The sequence below is a fragment of the Haliaeetus albicilla genome, chromosome 10 (genome assembly GCF_947461875.1).
Source record: "Haliaeetus albicilla chromosome 10, bHalAlb1.1, whole genome shotgun sequence".
NCBI lineage: Eukaryota > Metazoa > Chordata > Aves > Accipitriformes > Accipitridae > Haliaeetus > Haliaeetus albicilla.
In genome coordinates, this window is record NC_091492.1 from 29,624,627 (window position 1) to 29,641,717 (window position 17,091).

The window sequence follows — 17,091 nt, forward strand, 5'->3', positions numbered from 1 at the left end:
TTCAGCAGCGTTGTCCCAGCACAGACGTGGCTGTGCAGAGTCCTGCTGGGTTCCCGTGCCACGTTGCTATTTATAAGCCCTGAGTTGCACAAGGTTGGGACTGTTTTTTCTGTGATTGTATCAAATCAGCGAAACGGGGAAAGCGAGCAGTCTATTTGACATCCTGTATGTGGGCTTTTTATTTGTGCAATGAGTTTTCATTTCCACTTGAATTGCAAGGCAGTAATGGGATACGTAGCTCATTACCGCAGTGGGTTGTGAAGCCAAGAGCGGGAGGGGTGAGCTCCCCACAGCCCGCCCGTGGGAAAGGCAGGACAACGGTTATCTGTGGGGATAAACCCAGCCCTGAAACGGGGCAGGTTTTGGGTCTCGGAAATGTGGTGGGAGCCCCGCGTTGTGTCCTCACAGCTGAACCCAGCTCCCTTTCCAGCCATTTCATGTGGTTTTTCTCTATGGCTCTGGCCAGAGCGAGAGAAAGTGCTGCTGAATGACGGACAAAGCTCCCCTGGAGAGGGAAAAGCTTCATGCAATTTCTTCCACATTAAGTGTGACATCTGCTTCGGGATGACTCAGGCGGGTTCCCACCACCCGCACAGGAGAGGAGAGGAGGGCCAGCACCCACACTGTCTGGGTCAGACCTGCTGGGCTTGGTCCTTTCACCCTGGCTCGGCAAGGAAGTGTTTGCGGGGTTATAATAAGCCTAAATCAAGCATTTCCTGATATCACTGAATTTATAGCTATAATTGCTTTGCTCAGTGTGGGTGGCACTTGGTGTGCTTGGCAGGGACGTGACGGATGCCAAAGACTCCGCTGGCTTTGGTGCTCAGCATCGCCGCAGGAGCTGCCAGCCCCGTGCCCGTGCATCGAGCTGTTCCCCATGGCTGTTCCTGCAATGCCATGGTGTTTCTGCACAGTCACCATCCCTGGGAATGGGGTGTTTGTCCACTGCTGTTTGCAGTGGTTTGCTGAGCAGGCGATGCTGAGCGCCTCAGAGGGAAACCCCAAACCGCAGCGCAGGGCAAACACTTGGGATATGACATTTTATCCCAAGTCAGTGTGTTTTTAACTTCACTGTCTTGCTAAGCCCAGGAATAAGTGTGTGCGAGTAGGATTCTGCATCCTGCCTTGCCCAGTGGAAATGGCAGGTGCCTGGGAAAGGACTCAGTGGCAAGGGGATGGACTGATCCTGCCCAGGCACATGGCTCAGCTCCCTCCCCAGTGCTGTGGGGTCAGCAAAGCTGGAGGAACCTCAGCTCTAAGGGACCCTTCGGTGCTGCCAGGCTGTCTGTCATTGCAGCACGGCATCCCTGCGGCGCTGTGCCCTGAGGTCAGCCCTTGGCAAGGCCACATGCAGGAGCATCCGTGGCCAAACATCCTCAGCCCCACCTGTGGTGGTTTTTGGGAGCCCCGGGCTCCCACCACACTGCCTGTCCCATGCACGGGCTGCATGCCGCCTGGCGCTGCCTGGACCGTGCATCTTTTCAGGCCTGATCCAGGAGCTGGTCTGCAGTCACACTGTTTGACTCCAGGCATACTGAAAAAGATAACATTAGTTTGCAGTTATTTTTCCCCCCTTGCTGGCTTGGTCTGCAGGATGCTTTGCAGGCTGTCTTTACAGCCGAGGATAATTAATTAACCCTAATTAATTACCCTTCATGTATGAACACCCTTTCTGCTACGGAGATGGGTGAACCGGCTGGTGGCAAACCAAGGGCAGTGCCGGTGCCGCTTGAGCCAGCGCTGGTGTGTCCCGATGGGGCAAATCCTGCTCTTTCGCCGGGCTGCATCCTGCTGGCAGGAAGAGGGTAAAACGGGGGCATCGCCCCCAAACCTCCTTGTGTTTCCGAGGCGATGCCTTGGCACCCAAACCGCAGGGACCCAAACGCTGTGCTGGTTCTTATCCCGTCTGGGTTAAACGGCAGGCCTGGGGTGGCCGGGGCTGAGGAACACAGGAGCTACATGGGGAAGAAAGGGATTTTTCTTGGTGCCACATCAAGCGTGGGGTTATCCGAACCTCCTGGATGGGGGGTCAGCACTCCCATACCAGGGGCTGCCTTGGAAAACCTCCCAGTCTCCTCCCCATTTGGGGCTGGGGAGCCAGGCTCCCCCCGAACCCCACCCCTGTGTCCAGCCTTGCCTGTCCCTCCTGCCTGGGGGAATCCAGTGCCTCTCACAACCCCGCCGGCACCCCCCAAAAAGACTTTTTTTTGCACGTGTTAATGGGGCTGGGGGGTGGTGATGGAGCTGCTACCGCAGAGCCCTGCCGTGGGCTGGGGAGCTGGGGCTGGGGGTGCTGCCTGGAAGCAGCTGCTGCATCCTGATGGTAATGAAAGCCACCGGGGAAACCAGCCCCTGAGCAGCAGCGACGGCATTTGGGAGCCAGATTTGACGAAGGGAAGTGACTCAACGTCTTGGAAGGAGTTGGGGGCGGTTTGGGGGGGGAAGCAGTAGATGACAGCGGGTGACCCAGGGTGGGGACAGTGCGGTGGGGTGGCTGGCAGCCACCTGCGTCCCTTTGGGCTCCCCAGCCGGGGCCGGCATCACTCCGGAGCCTTCGTTAGCTCTCGTTAGGGTGGTGTGCTCCCAGCTGGGGGGGGGAACGGGACAGGAAAGGAGGGCCCTTGGGAAGCAGCTTGTTGCTTCCTCGTGCTGGGTCGCGGCAGGATCTGGGCCAGCGTTCCCAGCTCCCGGCGTCACACCCTCTCCCAGCTGTTGCTCGCGGAGCATCGTGCTGCCAAGAAACCCCGGCGATGGATGCTGCCGCGACTCCTTCCCCCTCCCCTCGCCCTTAAAACCAGCAGGGATCGGCACTGTGCCTGCGCCTGGCCCCGCTGCACCGGGGTCCGCACAGGGATGAAAGCCTGCTCGTGTCCGGTGAGCCCTTGGCATTGGGGTTGGGCTGAGCAGCTCCTCTTCCTCACCGGGCCCTGGTACCCCGACATCGTCCTTCCCAGCACGGAGCAGTGGGAGAGCGTGGCACTGCATGAGGTATTTGGAAAGGTCACTGGAAGGCTCGAGAGAGGGATACTGGGGGCACTGGGGTGTGTTACTGTGGGAAAGGGCAGGATGGGTCCTGCCGGCGGAGTGATGGGGTAGAGCCAGCCCATGCAATGCGCTCCAGCCAGGACCATGTTTCTCATGGTTTTTATTGCTTTGGGGAGTGAACTGCATTTACTGCTGCTGTGAGGGGACTGCTTCACCCGGGCACATTGGGGTGCAAAGGGTTTGCATCCCGCTGGGGACCTGCCGCATGCCACAAATGCCACAAGCATGGCATACTATGCGGCGCTGCTGGCACCCAGCACCCTGTGGAGCTGCTGCCCCATCCCAGGGGTCCCGCAAGCCCCTGGAAGTGGGACACTAGCGTGTTGGTCATGAGCCGCCTGGGTTGGCACACCCCCGCTCAGTGCAGATGTCTGGACGTTTTGCGTCTCTTCTCCTTTCTCCGGACTGGACCTGCTGATCTGGGTGCATCAAGTTTCCTCCTGATTCAGCTGCAGGCGATGTTGCAACATGGCGTTGTGCAAAGGCGGACATTGGTCTGGGCTCCAATTCCTCTTTTTCAGCTCCTGCGGGAGCTTGGCCACATGTGATGGGGGTTAATGTCCCCACCTGCAAGGGCTATGGTGGTGGGCACAAGCTCCCCAGAGGCACCGCTCCTCACTGGGCATCGCCCACTGTCCCCTGGGTCACAGATGGGTGGCAGTTTTCCAGTTGCGGTTCCACCAGCTCTGAGGAAATTCTTCCTTGTGCACGGCTTGAGAGCCAGAAAACACACTGATATTGGTGATGGTGAGCAGGTGAGGGCTCTGCCCCAAGCTCGCTGCTGGCTCCCATTGAACGTGATGCTCCCGGCACAGGTGCGCAGTGCCAGATTTTGGTCCAGCCGCTGCATGTGCATGTATTTTTTTGTGTGTATCTCCCTCTGGATGGGCTTCCCTGGCTTGAGGCAGAGGTTTGCGGCTGTCCAGGCTCAGCCCGTGCTGGATCGCCGGACACACCGTGCATGCCGCGGGCAATTGCCACCTACTTGCAGGTACAGGGCTGAAGCCAGGCTGGCACTTGGCTGCTGCCCCTCTGCTTGGGGTCCCGGTGCAAACCGGGATGGGCCGATTCATCGCCGGGAACTCGCTGCCAGATCCAGATCCACCTCGGCATGTGGGGCGCAGCTGAATGAACAGCTGGGAACAGGCAGGACTGGGTGAGCGTGCCGGAGGGGACAGCATGGTAAGGGGGGGACACGCGTCCCTTCTGCCACGCACCCCAGGGACGGCTTTGGGTTACCCTTCTCCTGCGCGTGCGAGGCCAGGAGCATCCCAGGTGGTGGGGCAGGGACGTGGGGGTCCTGTGGGCCAGCCCCGGGTGGAGGTGCCCCATCCCAGATCACAGGGGACTCTTTGGCTATGCTCACCTATCGCCAGGAGCTACAAGACCGTGGATTTTTTTGCACCAGCGAGGGATGACCAAAGCCTACCCAAGGGGTCCTGTGGGACTCCTGAGCCGGCTGCGGGCAGCTCAGGGGCCATGGCAGATAGGATGCAGCACTGAGGGCAGCCAGCTGCCCCGTTCCCTCTCCGTGTCCAGCTGAACCGTGCAAGAAAGCGCCTCTACCCAAAGTCCCCCACATCCTGCTGCCGAGATCGCTTCCCCCTTCCCAGGCACTGCCCGTCCCCGCGCCGAGCCCGGCAGCTGGTTTATGCCACCGGCTGCAGTTTTGTTTTTTTTTCTCGTCCTTCCATCGGCATACGTGGGCGTCCTTCTTGGGGGGAGAAAGCTCAGCAATATCCACGGCATCCTCCGCTCAGATGCCAAAACGACGTAACCCCAGGGTCATTTGCATGCCAGCCCTAAGGAGGTTATAGAAGAAGCAGAGATGTGTAATCCAGCCTCCGTGTGCTCAAAACCCCTGGGGATTTATCAAGTTCAGGTAAATACCTCTGGGTTTATATACATATGAGTTTATTTTTATATATATTTGGGAGGGAGGATTTGGCTACAGCTGGCTGGAAATCATTGCTTTGCTCAAGGGATTTGCAACCGGTTGAGGTTTTTTGCTCCCCTGTTATTATAAAGTAGGTTTGGGTTTTGGCACGGCGTAGGATGGTGGGGGGTGGTGACCTCTGGGGTCCCAACACGTGCTGCGCGTTCGGACCCCAGAGGTCACTGCCGCCTGCCGTCCTATGCCCAAACCCCTATTTTTTCTAATTTTCCATAAATTCCCCAGCTCTTTTGGAGGTGGGGTTTGCAGCCTGCGGTGATGGGAGCCCCTGCAGTGGCTTTGCGATGTGGGAAAGCTGCAGGGAAAGGAGAGGAACTGGGTGTGAATTTGGGGGGGTGGGAAGGGGGAATGTCCTTATAGCGTGGCAGTGTCACCTCAGTGAGGACAGGGAGAACAGGGGGCTTTTCTTTGCTGTACTGATCAGCATGCAGCTGGGAGCGCGGCACGCAGCTGCAAGCCGGAGGCTGGAGGATGCTCTTGCGGATCCGGGGTGACTTTCTCACTTGGTGGGGGTTGAGCTCTGCCGGACCCAACCGTCCCCCATCCCTGGCACGGTCACATCCGTCCCTCCAGCAGCAGAAGGGACAGACCTATTTCCTTTTTCTTGGTTTCCTTCCTCTTCGTACCCTCAAAATCCTGAGCGGTTGAGAGTAGCCAGAGCAGCCCCGCAGGTGGTATGCGAGCTGCTGCCTTTCGCCTCTACACAGTGTCCCCAAGATGTGTGCTGGCTTTGTCCCCGAGCTGCTGTGCTAAAGCCCGGGCCATAGTTAGGGACATCCTCGCTGGGCTGAGGCGGGTCCTGGAGCCCTAAAAGGCTTGAAAATCCCCTGGGATTGCTGCGTTTCATGCCCTACCCTACCCGCCTGGGCTGGTGCGATGCAGCAGGGAGGATGCTTACAAAAAGGGAGTTTTATTGGCCTTTTTATTGCCTGCAAAGTGCCAGGATACCCTAGGATTAATAGCAAACTATATATAAAAAAAAAAGAGAGAAGAGGAGATGAAAGAACTTTTATTATCTTGGAAGCAGCTCGAGTCATCTTAAGCAGCACAGAAACACAAACTGTCCTTTTTAAAGAAAATCTTTGCCTGTGTAGGTACAAACGCCCAAGATTTTCCCCTTTAATACTCAACCGTTCACAAGAACAGAAAGGATGGGGAGCAAAGGGCTGGGCTCTTACTAACGGGGTGGTTCTGGACAACCCGGGCACTTTGTGCCAGGGAAGGACAGGTTCCTTTGCCCGGCTCCTGCTGGAGTTTCACCCTGGGAAGAGCCTTGCATGACCTGCATTTTGAGGTTAAGCACCAGTTTCTGGCTGGATTGGGGCACGCTCGCCATCGGGTGACCCCACACCGTGGCTGGGGGCAGCTCATGGAGACCCATCCCATCCCGACCCCTCCTGTCCTGCGCAGCCTGGCCGGCTCTGCCCAGATAAACACTGACTCATGCTGTTATTCTGTCCCACCCTGGGCACAGCCAGCTTTTTTAAGGCTGCCTTTTCCAGCTATTCCTTTTTTTTCCCATTCACATGGGCGGGGGACAAAGCCTTAACTGCTATGTGGGGAGCAGCCAGGGGTGCCGAAGGCTGCCAGGCGTGGGGGTCCCGATGGAGCGAGGAGGCTCTGCGGCAGTGAAGCAGGGATGCGTCCGAGTGCCACAGAGGCAGGTAAGGCTCAGGCTTCCTGTCCGTCCTGCAGCCAGCCTTGGGGCAGAGCTCGGTGCCTCAGTTTCCCCTGTGGGGACTGGCTTTGCCCCCTCCCTTTGCCTTGGGGGTCTGCTGCTGCTGGTGACTTGGAGGAGTGTCGGGGGAGCTGCCAGCCTGAATCCTTGCTGGCAGGAGCCCGTGTGCTCGGTGTCAGGCTGTTGTGGATGCCCAGCACGCTGCTGCCTCTCCTGTGGCATCCTGCATCCCTGTCCCCTTCCCAGTCCCCTTCTCAGCCAGCTGGAGCTGGACAGAGGGTTCAGGGATGGGTAGCAGGGATGGAACCACGGCCAAGGAGCAGCTTTTGGGCAGGCCAGGGCTCGGGGTTTTGTGGTGTCGTGGTCTAAGCTCCCTTTTGATGGGCATGTTGTTGGTGGCCGATTTACCCTGAGGCTCCATCCCCTGGCATCCTTGTGGGGACCAGGATGCTGTGCAGCATCTCTCCTTGCAGCAGCTGTTGCCATGGCAATTGCTGGCTAAAATAAGGGGGAATTGGTACCCAGAGCTGCTTTCCCATGCCTTTTTTTTTCTTACCCCCCCCCCCCGCCCCCAAGTGCCGGCGATCCCCCTCGTGGGACTGGACACTGCATCCCAGCAGGGACCTCCCTCCCATGTAACCCCAGGCTGGAAAAATGTGGGTGCCAGAGGGATGGATGGGGCGGCCTCAGGTGCCAGCTTAGGATGGCGCATGCATCCGTATTCCCTAGGGCATGTTCCCACTGACAGCAATGGGAGCTCGCTGTGCTCAGGATGCAACCTGCAGGGTGGCACTCGAGCTCAACCAGAGCAATAAGCACCCATGGGACTAGGACCAGCGTCTGCCATGGGGCGGGGGGGAAATCCAGGGCTGCGGCAGGGCTCAGAGGGGACCGCTGCCAGCAGGTCAAGGGGGACATCAAGATGCTGCTTCGCCCCGTGCCCTTCTCAAAGCTCTTCAGATGAGCAACCATGTGTTTTCCCCAAAACATCTGCCTGCAATTGCCATCTCTCACGGAGCAGGGCTGTGCTGGGGCTGCCTGCACCGCGTGGGCAGCCTGGCTGCCTTCCTCCCACGCATGCCGGAGGAAGCGAGTTTGAGTTTGGGGTGCACATGGGACCTCGGAAACCACTGCTGGGAAGGAGGGGAAATGCTCAAATGCAAAAAAAGGAAGAGCAGCTGCCTGGGGGCGGCAGCAGCTGTGCAGGCAGTGGTGCAGGCAGGGGCACAGAGCACAGGAGCTGGCAGTGGTGAGCAGAGACCACCCTGGTCATCCGCCTGCTTCCCAGGAGAGTTGCTCTGTCCTGCCCCTGGGTGTCCCTTGCACCCTTAGCACCCAGCGGGTGCTGTGGGGGGACAAGCACTAACCCAAGGGCACCCGCAGTTTCCCCAGTGCTGGGGGAGTGCTTGTGGGGACCCCTGCAGAGGCACACGCTGGTCCCAGCCCGGTTTCATAGCATCATGCGCGTAAAAGCACAATGCACTTTGACAGCTCAGGCAGGATCTTGTGTGCTTAAAAGCTAGTCTGCTTATTTTATTTGATTTTGTTTGATTCCCCCCCCCACCACCACCTGTATCAGTACCTCCAGTAAAAGCATTGCCTGCAGGCATCAGGGGGAGGCAGAAGGCAGTGCTGGCAGCCTGCCTGTCTCTATAAATGCCTGGTACAGGCAGCTGAGAGCTTGGGCAGCACTCGTGCCCAGGCGGTACCCGCTGCTGGGGGGGCTGAGCATCCCCTGCCTTCCTTGGGCATGGCTGCATCCCTGGCGTGTAGATCCGGCCAAGCTCCCCCCATTTCCCCACAGCCCCGGTCACATCCGTCCCCCGCCTGTCTGGGCTGGCCACGGAAGAGCTTTCGCCCAGAAAAGCTTGATTTGAACATTTTCTGCTGTTCTCTCCGTTTCCTGTTGCCTTCCCAAGAACAACATCCCTGACCTCATCCTCCCCCGGTGCGCACTGGGATGCTGCCGATGTGCGAGTCGTCCATTGGGAATCCCACCCCAGCGCCCACGGGCCGGACTCAGCCTTCCCCGGGTACCAAGACAAATACAGCTGCGGGAATGATGGGGCTGTCGGTGGCTGGCTGGACTAAAAGGTTATTTTGGGTAGATCCTGTGCTCATTTTTGTTGAGGTAGGAGGACAGAGATGAATAGACCGAATGGAGAGCAAAGTGGTTTTGGCTCGAGCCGGGTATTTTCAACCCAGAGAGGAACATTGAAACATGCTTATGATTATTATGTGGCTTTTTTTTTTTTTCCCCCCAAACTTTGGGGTTTTTTGCAGTGAGAAATGGGGAGGTTTCACACAGCCACCCCTCAGAGACTCCATTTTTGAGAGGGTTTTGGGGATGCAGGTGGGAATTTGCTGGATGATTTTCCAGTGGATCTGGGCTCCAGCTCCTGGTGCCCATCTCACGCCTGGTGCCCAGAGCCATCCTGGGAGGTTCACGGCAGGTTCAGCAGCTGCCTGTCTGCTGCCTTGGGGTTTGTGATAGCTCTGCATGAGCCCTGGAAACAAACCCATCATCTGCCAAACCCCATGGGGAAATAGAACCCTGCTGCTCCCGTTGCTCTCCAGCCATCCTCACCCTCTCATCCCAAGAGAGGACAGGGGCCACCCCGCTGCCCAACCTGGCAGAGGTCTGGGGTGGTTCTTTTACACCACCTGCCTTGTCTGTCTGTCTTGAGAAGGGCAAATGTTAAAACAAAAAAAAAAAAGAAAGTGAAGGGAGGATGACAGCAAAATAAACACACAATTCAAATAAATAATCCATTAAATACAGCTTTGAAATGTCAAGCTGAATGTCACTGCACTCACTGGGCTCAGTGATTAAAAATAATAATAAAGAGGAGATTTTACATTAAAAATATAGAAGTGGACACAATTGGACAGGAGCCTGTAAAGCTGCAGGAATCCCTCCTGCCCGCCCCGGGTGCTGTAATGAACCCGGAGTCTGGCTGACCTCGTGGTGATGAGGGGCAGTGGTCCATCCCTGGGGGTCCTTCACTCACCCCATGGGTGATGCCAGGGTGGAAATGGCAGGTGGGTGGCATTTCTTGGGGGTTTCTCCTCAGTGGCAGAGCGAGTTCCAGGAGCTTTGGGGGTCTCTGGCCAACGGTACTGGGGTGGGATGGGATGGGATGCGGTGGGATGGGATGCAGTGGGGTAGGGTGGGATGGACACGGGGCTCTGGGCTCCTCCACCTTTCTGCGGCTTTGCCTTCGGAAAGGTGATGACATGAAAACTGCTGGTCCGTAAAGGCAGCGGTCAGGACGGCTCATTACCCAGGAACATTAGCAGTCAGCACTATAAGAGCCAGTTCTGCTGATACTGTTACTGCCACCGGATCATCAACTTTAATTCATGCTTTTGACGATCAAGGTTTTGCCGGGGCAAGGCCTCCTTCCAGCTCAAACTAATTCACAAGCTTTGCGCTAAAACCTTATTTATTCTGGCTGCTTATTGTCTCCTGGAGCTCGGCAAGGGGGGAGGCGATGGGGCTGTGATTTAAGCCCCCGGCCGGGGACTTTGCAGCAATGGGAGCAGCAGCAATTGCAGGAAGGAACCAGAGGAAAAGCCCAGGGAGAAACAATAGGTTACAACACAAACACCATGGGGATTTCAAAGCAGGGGGACCTTGGAGCTGAAATGCCTGAAGACAGGAGAGTCCAGCCTGGATGGGCAGAACCACATCCTTCCCGCAGGGACAAGGTTGGGTGCGATGTCCCATGCTGGGGTTCACATAGATCTCGCCCCTCTTGCCACGGCTCGCTCCCGCGTGCTCACGCTTTGCTAATTGGCTTGGGTGGCTCTTGGCTTTAACCCACTGTGACTGTTCATGGGCAGTGATTGAACCCATTTAACACAGGGCTTTAAGTGGCTGGTGGAGACCAGCTTCTGATTATGGGAAATGACGCTGTTAGTTATCACAATTAACATTTTAAAACACGCAGGGCACTGATTTAATCAGAGAAATAACCGTATGAAAGTCCAGGCACCTCACGCATATTTATGGCTTTAATTGTTTATAACAACATTGCTGTGGGCTTGATTGTAGGGTTCTTTGCATCTACCTACTGATGCTGGCTCGCGGCAGGTGCTTGTACCGAGTGTACATTACAGGATTTCTGGACTGGGTTATCGCAAAAACTGCTGGGATCATGACAGGACCCCAACTTCACCAGATTTGTGGTGGGAGGGTCCCCAGGCCAACACAGCCCCCTCAAGGCGTGGGGCAGCACCAGCCTGCCAGGGAGACTGCACAGGGTTAAATCATGGCAGCGGCTGAGTCTCTGTTTCCTCCCTTAACCCCACATCCGAGGGTGAAAAGCCTTTGTTTGATCTCAGCTTTAATATTATAGCTCCGTCCCTAGACCTGCGTGGAGGGAGCTGCCTTTGTGCTGTGGGACACTGAACCGCCACCTCTCCCCGGATCCTGCCCGGCATCCAGCTGCGCTGGGAGCACGGCCGCCGCACCGGAGACGAGAGGTGAGACGGTGTAATGCCACTTTCACCAGGCCAGGTGCCTGGCATCGGTGGGGTATGTGGTGAGCTGCTTGCTGGATTTTTAGTCCAATTTGCTGGGTGCTCAGGAATAAAAAAGAGAAGAGCCATAATATTTTGCAGATTGGAAGGTCTCAAAGCTGTTAATGAGCTGTGAATAAGCATCATCCTAGTTTTTCCCCTGGCAGTAGGCGTGTAAAAGACATTTTTTGCAGGATGAGGCTACAGCCACATCCTGGTGGAGACGAGGGACTGAATCACATCCTGTGGCTCAGGGAGCTGATCTCTCTTGGTCGGGGGGTGAAAATCCAGGGAGGAACCACAGGAGCATCTTCCCCCGGGGCCAGCGGCGGGGTCCCCATGGGATCCCCCATACCTGTGTGCTCCGTCCCCTCTCTCCATGGCCCCTCATGCCCATGCACGTTGCAGGGCTGGCATCCCTCCGGCAGGCTGTGCTCGCTGTGATTAACACCATGTGTTTGCTCAGCAGAAACACACAGAGAAACATCACTGGCCAGAGAGCCCGGGACTGACCAGGTTGTAGTTTGTTCACAGACAATGGCACTTGCCAATTTGTCCAACTACTTGGATGATGTTGATAACTACAGCGACTACCCAGATTACACCTATGAGGAGACCAGCAGCGTGTGGACAGACCCGTCCTACGAACCGAAAGACATTGCAAGGATCCTCTCTGTCATCATCTACAGTGTGTCCTGTGTGTTGGGCATCCTGGGGAATGGCCTTGTCATCGCAATCATAACTCTGAAGATGAAGAAGTCAGTCAATGCCATCTGGTTCCTCAACCTGGCTGTCGCCGACTTCCTCTTCAACATCTTCCTGCCCATAAACATTGCTTACACGGCTATGCGGTACAACTGGATCTTTGGGACAGTCATGTGCAAGTTGAACTCCTTCCTCCTCATCCTCAACATGTACACCAGTGTCCTTCTGCTCACCACCATCAGCTTTGATCGCTATGTGTCAGTGGTTTTTCCTGTCTGGTCTCAAAACCATCGGTCGACCAACCTAGCATATTTAGTTTGCTTCATTATCTGGACCGTTGGCATCATTATGAGCTGCCCGTCTCTTGTCTTCCGAGACACAGCACAAGCCCGCAACTCCGTGATTTGTTTTAGCAACTTCTCCCTCTCCAGGAATAAGTCTTACCAAGCCCTGGCACTAATGAGGCACCGAACGGTGAACATCACCAGGTTCCTTGCCGGATACATCCTTCCCATAACCATCATCACTTTCTGCTACATTGCCATTGTCTTCAACTTGCGTCGAAACCGCCTTGCCAAGTCCAAAAAGCCTTTCAAGATCATCATCACCATTATAGTTACCTTCTTCCTTTGCTGGAGTCCCTACCACCTGCTGAACCTCCTAGAAACAGAGCCCGACATGATCCCCCGCTCCGTGTTTGAGATCAGCATCCCCATAACCACGGCGCTTGCTGCCTCCAACAGCTGCATGAACCCCGTCCTCTATGTCTTCATGGGCCAGGACTTTAAGAAGTTTAAGGTCACCATCCTTTCCAGACTGGTGAATGCCCTCAGTGAGGAGACAGGCCACTCCAGCATCGTTCACAGGAGCTTCTCCAAGATGTCTTCAATGACCGAGAAGGAGATGACAGTCCTCTAAACTCAACCTGGATGCCTGCAGGAGGGCCATAGTCCTCTGGTGTTGCCCATGCCCATCACTATGATGGTGACCACCCTTGCAGTGGCCCCTGGTGTGGGACGAGCATAGTCCAACGCTGTCCTATAGCGTATTCTTTGACTTGTCTTGCTGCCTGGGGGCTGGCAAGTGTTGGAGAACACTGCTCTGTGCACGTGGAGAAGATACAACCGCCCTTAATCTTTCTTTGCGGTTGCAAAGATGATTGCATTGAACTATTTAAGAAAATATTTCAGGGCATTCCTGTCTAATCTATGCATTGCCTGGCCTGACAAGGCCATTCCTGCCATTTCCAGAGACATCATTATGGGGAGATTGGGTGGAGGATGTGTCTGGGAAGGCACCTCCGCTGCCAGGCTCCCAAGATGGGTGGCTGAGTGGGCACGCGCCATGGATGATACCTGCTATGACAAAACTGGTGACGCTCTTCCTATGTCCTATGTATGCATATAGCTACTCATGTTAAAGTCCTAAAGTATATTGGTACTAGCACAATATGTTTTTAACTGTTGTGAGCACTTTGTACCCAGAGAGGCCCTGGGAATTGTCTTCATAAGAGGGGTTTGAATATCTCAACCTCAATGAAGCTGGAAGTCTCACATGTCTTCTAAGTGATCCAGACCCAGGGCCACCTGCCAGGGTAGGGATTGGGCTCGTGCATGGGGTCACCGACATGGAAAACTGGGAGAAAAAAGAGGGAAAGATTCATTTGAAGTGTCTTTTGAACAAATCCCACTTTGATGGGCATGTTTCATGTGGTACATTTTACAGAGCGATTTGATGCTTGGGGCCGTGAGTCCCAGCAGCTTCTTGCAAAGTGCCTGGGTGGCACCGGGGACCAGGTCCGTGGGCTGGGCACTGCAGTGCTGGGGGAGGACCTGCTGTCCCCTCCTGGATCCAGGTGGACCCGAGGACTGGCTCCATTGATGGCTGCTCCCTGGTGTGATCAGTTGGTCCTATGGGAAGATTTTGTCTCTTCCCGACCAGGCAGCAAGCCCATTGCCGGTGGGAGACTCTGCCAACGCACACAAATCTCTGCAGTGAAGGATGAGTCAAGCCACCATCTCTATCCAATTTCATGCACAGTTAATTTGGGAGTTCCTTCACCGTTTGGGCTTCTTGACTATGACACTGGTGTCACGCTTATTTATGTGTTGGTTTCTCCGTGTCACCCATAGCCTCTCACTCCCAGGAAAGCAAGGAACAACCGAGTCCTCCACCTGTGCTGGGAGCCGGAGCAGAGCTGATCCCTGGAGCTGGGTTCAGGCAGTCCCCAGTGGCACCAGGGACATTTCAGAAGGTCCCTGGGGGTCCCAGCCCATGTGATGCCCAGGGCAGTTTTGTACAGGAGCCGGCACACTGGCAATTGAGAGTCTGCTCACAGGTGCCCGCAAAGGCTGAGATATTTATTTATGGCTTTTTTTTAAAAGACAAAAAAATGGAAAAAAAAGTGCAGAGGCAGCTCCCAGGAAAAGGCACAGAGCTATTTACAGGCTCCCGTCAGCAGCAGATCATGCCAGACACAGATATAAACCAAATCACAAAGCCCCAGTAATTGAGCTGCAGCCCTGAGCTGCGGGAATGCTGCGGATAATAGCGGACGCTATGGTGGGAGCTGGATTTCAGACAGATTATCAGGCATCCCTTCTGCCCCCCGCACTGCCTGGCTGATCTACCTTGATCTGCATAACATCGTTAGTGTGGCATGATGGGGAGAGAGGGAGCACCTGCACCCCATGGAGCTGTCGGCGTGCTCCTCTCCCATTACATGGGAGCAGAAGGACGAGGTACTGCCTGCAGCATCCCTGCCCAGCGCTGCCAGCCCCTGGCACTGCCTGCATCTGCCCTGGGATAGGGATGCTGATGGATCTGGTGCGTTTGGCTGCAGTTTTGGTGCTGCCGAATGGTGTGTGCTGGGGCATATTTGTCCCCCACACCGGGCCAGGGAGGTGCCCATCCTTGCTAGGGTTGCAGGAGATGCTGCAGATCCGGTCTGCTAAAAGTGGGGTGCAGAGTGGTGAGGGATTTATCCTGAAAATAAAGGGTGTCCAGCCTGAACCCAGAAGGGGAACACAGCAGGGAGATGGGGATTATAAGGGAAATTAATGGCAGATTGGTGACTACCACCTGTTGGGTGCTGCTCTCAATAACACAGGGTCCTGGGCACTCAGCACCCAGCTGCAGGTGTCTTTGCATCTCCTAGGGGCTGGGAACTGGCAGGCTGAGCAGCACCAGCTACTTGCCCAGGGAGCAATGCCCTGTCCCTGGGCTGCACTGTGTGCCATGGCCGAACCTGGGGCTGCTCCTGGTGCTGAGCCGCCTGCAGGGACCATCCACATGGGTTTTTTTCCCCACAAAACCTGTGCACAGTCCATAGCCTTGGAAGATGCTGTGACCAAGGAGGCTGCAGGGGAGGAAAGCTTTGGTGGTGGGAGGAGGCTCCCCTTGCTCATGTTACACAGTATTTAATTACCTGCTGAAAGATCGCAGGGTTCCTGTTAGCAGTCAGATAGGACAGATGGGACAGACAGGGCAGACAGACAGACAGCTGCTCAGGGAGGTGAGGGGGACACGCAGAACTAGCAGAGGCAGAGCAGGAGCCCAGAATCTGTTTGGGGGACAGGGGGAACGGGGTGCACCCTGGAGCCAGCAGCCACTGATGCTTTCTGGGCTCAGGGTTTGGGGCAGCTGAAGAAGTGGGGCGAGAAGCAGCTGGTGCTGCTGGGACAGGACCCCAGGATGGGTTTGGGGACAGAGTGGGTCAACGTGCATGGGACAGGGGGGAGCTGGGCAGCCTGTGTCCCCCCCAGGACCCAGCGCCATACCGTTGCCCCTCGGTCCGGCGATGTGATGCTCCCAGGCCATGCTGGAGTGGGGATGCTCCTCACTAATTTTCGTGGCTGGATTTTGCAAGCCCATCTATTATTACTGCAAACAGCTTTCCAAAAAAAAAAGTGATGACTTGGTACATAACCTTGGGTTAAATCATCATTATAATGACAGCTTGGGAAACCTAATATTTGAGTTTGTCCTTGTAGCTGTTTGCCTATTTAATAAAAAACCTGTTTTACATACAAATACCACCGCTACATGCTCAAGCTCGTCACATGGAGTGGGAAGGATCCCAGGACTTTTCAGTAAGCAGTCGCTTCCTAGTGTATATTCCTGATCCCCAGCATTGAATTTGGGACTGCAGGAAAGCAGCCGGGAGTGGAGGGGCATGGGGATGCGCGGCTGGGGCCGTATGGCCAGGAGGCAGCGACTGAGATGGGACCGTGGTGCTCCAAGCCTCTCATATGGGAGATCTTCCAAAGATGCTCTCTGTGGGTCTCCCCCTTTAATTTGTCCCTGAAGAGGCCAAATGGCTCTTTAAGGAAAAAAAAAAAAAGTATCTGTGCAAAAAAAAAGGCAGCTGAAAGAGCATTTTTTCCCCTGCACCTGCATGCGGCATGAGCCCTGCAGTGGGGGCCTGTGTCCGCTCCCTGTCGCCCGCTTTGTTAATCTGTGCACCGAGCCGCTGCCAGCCTCTCCCCCAGGTTCGTGTCAGCCCGCCGTGTTCTCTGTCAGATAAGATCTGGCAAACGCTCTGTTATACTGATTTGAAAGAGGAATTATTAATGCCAGCTCTGAGATGGAGCTCTGCGTGGGAGCTGTCTGCGTCTCGCCCGGCGGAGGCTGGTTCCCCCATCACCTCCTGCACCCCACGAGCCCCCCGCAGACCCACGCTGTCCCGGGGGCTGTTTTGGGGGGATGGACCAGTGGGGAGGGGGTTGGCTCCTGCACCCCAGCTGGCTCCCAGTGCTCTGCCCCCTGCACCCCACCATCCATCCAGACACCCCTGGACAAGCAGCGTGTTGCTGCTCCATCCCCTCCCTCTGCTGGTTCCCCCCATCCCGGCAGGGTTTGGGATGAGGATCAGGAAGAGAAGGGAAAAATCCCCCAAGTTTTGCCTGCTGGACCCTGTAACCCATCAGGCATTGAGTGAGCCTCCCCAGGGAATATTGGTGATTTCTGTTCCCATGTCGCCTATCGAAGCAGGCAGTAAACAGATCAAACAGAGGGCATTAAAAATGCATATATACAAAACAGAAACAGGGCAGAAATATTCATCATAAAACCTCAGCAGCAGAACCGCTCAGTGCGCACGAGCCTCTTATCCAGATTTTTCTTTCCCTTTCTGCAACGTGGCAAAGAAATGCAGCTCAATATTGCCCCAGTTCCTCTGATATTG

The 17,091-nt window shown here is 55.7% G+C and overlaps 1 protein-coding gene across 5 annotated transcripts; it reads left to right on the plus strand.

Annotated features, from left to right (window-relative positions):
- The first annotated feature begins 2,505 nt into the window (after positions 1-2,505).
- Positions 2,506-15,938, plus strand: CMKLR1 (chemerin chemokine-like receptor 1). Of its 5 annotated transcripts, none has more exons than XM_069794609.1 (3): positions 2,506-2,988; positions 11,039-11,165; positions 11,736-15,938. In XM_069794609.1, the coding sequence occupies exons 1-3, from the start codon at positions 2,984-2,986 to the stop codon at positions 12,822-12,824; spliced, it is 1,221 nt and encodes a 406-aa protein (XP_069650710.1). In that variant the 5' UTR covers positions 2,506-2,983; the 3' UTR covers positions 12,825-15,938. The 5 variants fall into 5 exon arrangements, with proteins under 5 accessions (XP_069650710.1, XP_069650714.1, XP_069650715.1 ...); XM_069794613.1 differs by lacking the exon at positions 2,506-2,988 and adding an exon at positions 3,021-4,927 and having other exon boundaries at positions 11,671-15,938; XM_069794614.1 differs by lacking the exon at positions 2,506-2,988 and adding an exon at positions 3,021-4,927.
- The last annotated feature ends 1,153 nt before the right edge of the window (positions 15,939-17,091 follow it).